This window comes from Rhinopithecus roxellana, chromosome 13 (genome assembly GCF_007565055.1).
Source record: "Rhinopithecus roxellana isolate Shanxi Qingling chromosome 13, ASM756505v1, whole genome shotgun sequence".
Lineage (NCBI taxonomy): Eukaryota > Metazoa > Chordata > Mammalia > Primates > Cercopithecidae > Rhinopithecus > Rhinopithecus roxellana.
In genome coordinates, this window is record NC_044561.1 from 76,194,809 (window position 1) to 76,200,990 (window position 6,182).

The window sequence follows — 6,182 nt, forward strand, 5'->3', positions numbered from 1 at the left end:
AGTCCAGCCACAGAAGCCTCACCATCTAACGGTTTGTAGAATTGTTAAAGGACGCCAACTAGTGGCTTCAACAAATTCAGAGAACCCCAACTACGGTTCCCTGCCTCATTCCTCCCCATCGGCTCCTTCCTCCTCCCTGGGACCAGACAACCCACCTGCTCTTCAAGTGTGATTCTGAATGTCTCCACCCTCTTGGGGAGGGGGCAGGATTTAAATCACAAGATGTTTAATCAGAGTTCACTCTGCTTGGTAGCTCAAATAAGAAAAACCGAGCAAAGCAAATCCATCTTTTCTATAAAACTTTATTTTGTAATTTTTTTCCAAGGAGTAGTAAGGGGGAAATATTGCAATTATGTAAAGGTAAGGAACAATGGTGTATAAAAATAATTTAAGCACATTTATTAATAACCAAGCAACTTTTTTTCAAGGAAAACTAGTAGGTCATCTTGCCCAAGATTTTTCCAAAGGTATTAAATATATTTTCGATAACAGCACATACAAATACACATATACAAATATACCACACAGACACCTGTGGACGTACATGCACACACATACACACACACATATATATACAGCTCAAGTATTTTTTTGGTGTGCATTCTAGCTAATCCACATAGCTAAAGTGAAAAACCACTAAAAAGATCAAATGCCTGAGTAACCTTAAATTTGAACAAACTATGCATTGGGTGTAAATTTCTGGAGGCATGCCAAGATTTCCCTTCTCAATTTCATTAGCTACTAGCTGGTGTTCTGTGGTTCTTACCCTCAAAAAAATCAAAGTGTGCCTTTCAGATCTGCGCACGGCGGTGATGATTATTATGGTGGCATCAATTTGGGAAAACTTGCCCTCTCTCGCTTCTATTGCACCTTGTGGATGGGAAAGGGGATGATTTTAAAGGTAAAGCACTCAGGCTCTGATTACATCTGGCTTATTCTTTGCTTCAAGGCAAAGATCTGTCTCTCGATTTCACAGGGGAGGTCAGCATTGACCTGATCCTCCAGATACTTCTCAATCTCTTCCACCTCCTCCTCCCAGAACTCCTTGGAGATGCTGAAGAGCTCCATCACGTTGATGTGCCCCAGGCCTTTCAGGTTCAGGGCATCCTCCTTGGGGATGTAGCCTATGGGTGTGAGCTTGGCGCCGGCTTTCCCATCGATCCGGTTGAACATCCACTCCAGCACCCTGGAGTTCTCTCCAAAGCCTGGCCAGAGGAATTTGCCTTCCTTGTCCTTCCGGAACCAGTTGACATGGAAGATCTTGGGCAACTTGGCTGCTGGGTGCTGGGCCATGCTAAGCCAGTGGGCCAGGTATTTGCCAAAGTTGTAGCCAAAGAAGGGCCGCATGGCAAAGGGGTCGTGCATGATGATTTTGCCTGTTAAACAGAGAGGGAGCTTCCATTGGTAAATGATGCTCTCCTAGGCAAAACTGACCCCATTGATTGTTGACATCAGCATGCTTTGTTCTCCTCTCTCTCTCTCTCTTCCCACACACAGACACAGAGAAGGAGAGAGGTATAAGATGGATGAAGAGCACTCTAATCCCACTTCTCTGTGGTTTCAAATCAGGACTTTGACTTACCTTTATATTCTGCAGCTGCTGTGGCCTCTGATCTCATGGCCGCCCCCACAAAGACTCCATGTTGCCAGCTGAGAGCTTCATAGACTAGAGGGACACCTTTAGCAGGGGAAGAAAAAAAAAAGAAACATTCATTAGAGGTTTTAAAATTCAGCCTCTACAACCAGTGGTGTTATTCACAACATGGAAAGACATGGAAAGACAATAACTTTGTAATCGAGCTAGTTTTGCATTCACCAAGCTAAACTGCAGAAAACTGCTAAGTCAAAGTTACATGACTGAGGCCACAAAGTAAAAAGTAAAATTTGATCAAGCTATGATAGATAAAGGATTCAGAAAGGTTCCAGGTGACCAGAAGTGTTGGTTCTACATTTGAACTTGCCAATTATTCTGGCTCTTTGGAAAGGAAGCTCAAGAAAGGAAGCCCCTGGGTACCCTCTGACAAGGTCATGGAAAAGCAGAGATTTCACAGATGCCCTTCGGTACCCAGCACACCCATGTTCCCAGCCTAAATGAAGGAGGGCCTCACCAGTAGGTCTACGGCCTCCAAAGATAATGCCTTCAATGGGAACGCCTTCCGGAGACTCCCAGGCAGCATCAATGATGGGGCACTGGCTGGCAGGGGTGCAGAACCTCGAGTTGGGGTGGGCACAAGGATCCCCTATAAGATGGAGAAAGGCCCGTGAGTGCCTGGCTCAAACAGGCAGTCCCTGCAGCCCGGCGTACTGAGGTCTCTGGCGGGGACGCACCATCCTCTGGGCTCCATTCCTTATTCTTCCAGGAAGTGATGGTGACACCTGAAGCTAGCGGCTCATCAATGCCTTCCCAGTAAACGCCCCCGTCGCTGGTCTCGGCCACGTTGGTAAAGATGGTGTTCTTCTGGATGGTCTTGATGGCATTGGGGTTGGTCTTTACAGAAGTCCCAGGAGCGACACCAAAAAAGCCATTTTCTGGATTGATAGCCCTTAAATTACCTGGAGATTTAAACCAGAGAAGTAGTAGTGAGTGCCAGGCAAAGCAGAATATATACTCTTATATCTTGCCAGACTAATTTCTATGCCAACTTCTCAAATCTTTCTTCCCTCCCTAGAATATACATTTATCTCTTTTCATCCAAGCATCATATGCAACTTTGAGATGTTTACAATTCTTGCTTCCTCCACAATTTTCCACCAATACCATTTAAACAAATGTATGTATGTAAACAAACAGCAACATATGGCACAGTTTCAATCCAGATTGAATATTAAATTGAAGAATTCTTACAGAATACATATTTCTAAGGTTTGGCCAACTCTGGACTAACATAATTTAAAAATCCAAACACTGGATCAAGGAGAACGTGGCATGTTTTGAAGGCCAATAATTCACTCGAGTCCAATCATTACCAACAGTTGGGTCTAAAAGAGTCACCTTGTGTGTCAAACTTCATCCAGGCTATGTCATCCCCAACACACTCAACCTTCCACCCGGGGAGGCTGGGGTTCATCATGGCCAGGTTGGTCTTCCCGCAGGCACTGGGAAACGCTGCTGCCAGGTACTTCTTCTCACCCTCGGGGTTAGTTATACCCAGGATCTGTTGGGGACAAGATTCATTTTTGTTTTTTTGAGACGGAGTCTTGCTCTGTCGCCCAGGCTGGAGTGCAGTGGCCAGATCTCAGCTCACTGCAAGCTCTGCCTCCCAGGTTTACGCCATTCTCCTGCCTCAGCCTCCCAAGTAGCTGGGACTACAGGCGCCCGCCACCTCGCCCGGCTAGTGTTTTGTATTTTTCAGTAGAGACAGGGTTTCACCGGGTTAGCCAGGATGGTCTCGATCTCCTGATCTCGTGATCCTCCCGTCTCGCCCTCCCAAAGTGCTGGGATTACAGGCTTGAGCCACCGCGCCAGGCCGGGGACAAGATTCTTTATTGTGATCTTTGTTTCCTTCTCCCCGAGGTTGGTACTTCAGCCCAGATGTTGGAATGTAGGCCCTCAAGATCTATTTCTTCAGGTATCAGTGCAAACGAACATTCACAGAATCATGAAGTCCAAAGGATCTCTATGGTCCCCTGGTGTTTGGGGGCCTTCAAAAGTGACGTATACGTGTGCACTAATCATTACTGGTAGGGTTTCCCAATCTGTCTGGGAACCTGCACGCTCAGAAAGGTGTACTGGGTCTTGCTGGATGGGAACTGTAATGCTGTTTGTTTCTGCCACCCTCAGGGTCTCTCATCTGCACCTCAGGGCTTCCTGCAGACTCACCAGCATGTGCTCTGCCAGCCACCCTTCCTCCTTGGCCAGCCGGCTGGCTATCCTGAGAGCAAAGCACTTCTTCCCGAGCAGCGAGTTCCCGCCGTACCCACTGCCAAAGGAGATGATCTCTCTGCGGTCAGGCAAGTGGGCGATGAGCGTCAGCTCCGGGTTGCAGGGCCAGTTGTTGACCAAAGGCTCTGTGAACAAGGACCCCTCCCACGTCAGTGTGCCAGGGCCCTGCTTGGGGGTCCCCGAGGCACCCACCGGGGTTTGTTGTTCAGCTTTCTTTTTTTATTTTAACTTTTGATTCTGAAATAATACACTTACTTTGTAAAGGCAGAGGACATCCCACAGAATGGAGGCATTTGACAAACTCCCCATCGCCCAGTGCTTCCAGGATGGGCGTGCCCATCCGCGTCATGATCCGCATGCTGGCCACCACATAGGGCGAATCCGTCAGCTCGATGCCGATCTTCGACAGAGGCGAGCCCAGCGGCCCCATGCTGAATGGGATGACGTACATGGTGCGACCTACCGGGTGCAATGGGTGGGCGCTGGTGAGAAATGACCTTGGACTTCGAACACAACCAGCATTGTTTTCCCAGGTAGACCCATTTTCACAGTCTTCCACTAACACCACCACACCCTGCTGGCCACCAGCCCCCCTAGGTTAGGAGAGGCCACTGGAGAGTGAAGAGCCTGCTGAAGTTAAAGAGTTTTCATAAATATGCAACCAGGTCCCACCAAGCTATTTAAAACCCACATGCATGGAAATAGTTTCCACGTTTGTATAAGACAGTCTGTAAAAGCAGGAGAGGGATGTGCTTTTTCGATACATTGCCAACTTCATGTATGGAACTGAACGATATCTGAGGTGGTGGGAGCTTCCATGACTGTTTGAATTACCATTAAGATAGATGTCATCAGAAAAGGTTCTCTGCTATTTTTCCCAATCAAATCAACGTTCCGCTCACCTTTCATGCACCCTGGGAACCTGGCATTGAACGCTTTCTCAAAATCCTCCTCTGACATCCAGCGACCGAGCTGGCTGAGGCCTGTTTTGGGGATGGGCACTGTGTCTCTTTGCTCTTGGGTGACGATAACTGTCTTGCTTTCAATCCTGGCCACATCCCTGGGGTCAGTGAGAGCCAACCAGCTGCAAAAATCACAGGCTTCCTTTCAGCCAAGCACCACGGGCAGCGAACCATCTCCTTCAATACCGTGGCTTTCCATGCCTAGCAGAGTGCCGAGCATGCTAACAACAGTCCATCCGTGTGAACACACAGACCATCTAAGACATGGCCAGGTGGGCATTTACTCAACTAGGAGCTGGTCTGTAGGACGGGGGCTGTCTTTCGTTTTTATCAAGAATCTAGTTGGCAGAGGTTTTGTGCACACCACCTCATTTAAAGCTTGGGCTAGCCCACTAACGTCACAAAACTCAAATCTGTATGGTTCTGACCATTGCATTCAACTTCTCAAGAGTCTGAAACTCCCAAGAGGCCTTCATTCACCTTTCTCCACCAACTCCCAGGAGACACAGGGGAGCCCTGCCTGCAGGGGGCTGGGGCAGGCAGTGCGGGCCGAGCTTACCAGTTGTCATACTTCTTCAGCCGCCTGAGGATGCCCTCCTCTTCCATCTGGCCCAGAAGCCGCGCGTTCTCCTCCTCGGAGCCGTCGCAGATGTGGACGTGATCAGGCTGACACAGCTCAGCACTGTTCTCAAGAAACTCCCTCACTGCCTTGGGCAGGCTGTCCAGGGTTCCCTGGATGACTTTGGCCGAGAGGTTCAGGCCGTTTTGCAGTCGAGGAGGCATTTCTGCAGAGTGCTGCTAAAGGGCACGAATGTGAGGTCACCTGAAATAGAAAACGCAAGCGTCCTGAACAAAAACAACAACAGACATCTTCAAACACATTCGACGGCCTTTTGCTGGGGCCGTGCATTGCCAAATAGTTATTACTCTCAGGAAAAAAATGAGTTCATCTTTGTACTTTTTCAAAATGTAAATGCACAGCTCTACTTACCTTTCTTCTCTTTAGACGATCTCGAAGGGAGATCCAAGGTTTCTTTCCGGGTTCTTCCCGCTGGCGAGTTTGTGTTCCCAGTGGGACGGCCGTGCTCGGTGGCAGAACCTCCCAGCTTTAAATACTGTGGAAAACAATAGTCCTGCCCCTCGGCTGCACCCAGGGAGGCTCCCCACTGACATCAGGGGGCAGGTCTCTGGATCATGGCCAGGGTCAGTTATGCTTTGAGCCAACTCACTGCAACACGCCCCAGGGAGATAATCATTGAACAATAGTTGTTAATGAATGCTGGGGGACTTCGGGCCTCAACCACCCGTAGTGAGTTTTGACACAACTTCCAATTGAC

At 48.6% G+C, this 6,182-nt stretch overlaps 1 protein-coding gene across 1 annotated transcript; it reads right to left on the reverse strand.

The window, feature by feature from the left end:
• Positions 1-282: 282 nt before the first annotated feature.
• PCK1 (phosphoenolpyruvate carboxykinase 1) lies at positions 283-5,958 on the reverse strand. The gene is made up of 10 exons (XM_010365119.1): positions 5,837-5,958; positions 5,405-5,668; positions 4,786-4,967; positions 4,139-4,342; positions 3,821-4,008; positions 2,993-3,155; positions 2,329-2,553; positions 2,109-2,240; positions 1,583-1,678; positions 283-1,376 (listed from the first exon to the last, which is right to left on the reverse strand). The coding sequence occupies exons 2-10, from the start codon at positions 5,626-5,628 to the stop codon at positions 922-924; spliced, it is 1,869 nt and encodes a 622-aa protein (XP_010363421.1). The 5' UTR covers positions 5,629-5,668; positions 5,837-5,958; the 3' UTR covers positions 283-921.
• Between the last annotated feature and the right edge of the window lie 224 nt (positions 5,959-6,182).

What these genes read in the sequence shown, in the direction of transcription:
- PCK1 (XM_010365119.1), bottom strand. Translation starts at nt 5,628, where the DNA reads ATGCCTCCTCGACTGCAAAACGGCCTGAACCTCTCGGCCAAAGTCATC. An exon ending in TGGAGGCCGTAGACCTACTG is followed by an intron (nt 1,679 to 2,108) that starts GTGAGGCCCTCC and finishes CCCCTGCTAAAG; the next exon opens with GTGTCCCTCTAGTCTATGAA. An exon ending in AGCAGCTGCAGAATATAAAG is followed by an intron (nt 1,377 to 1,582) that starts GTAAGTCAAAGT and finishes TCTGTTTAACAG; the next exon opens with GCAAAATCATCATGCACGAC.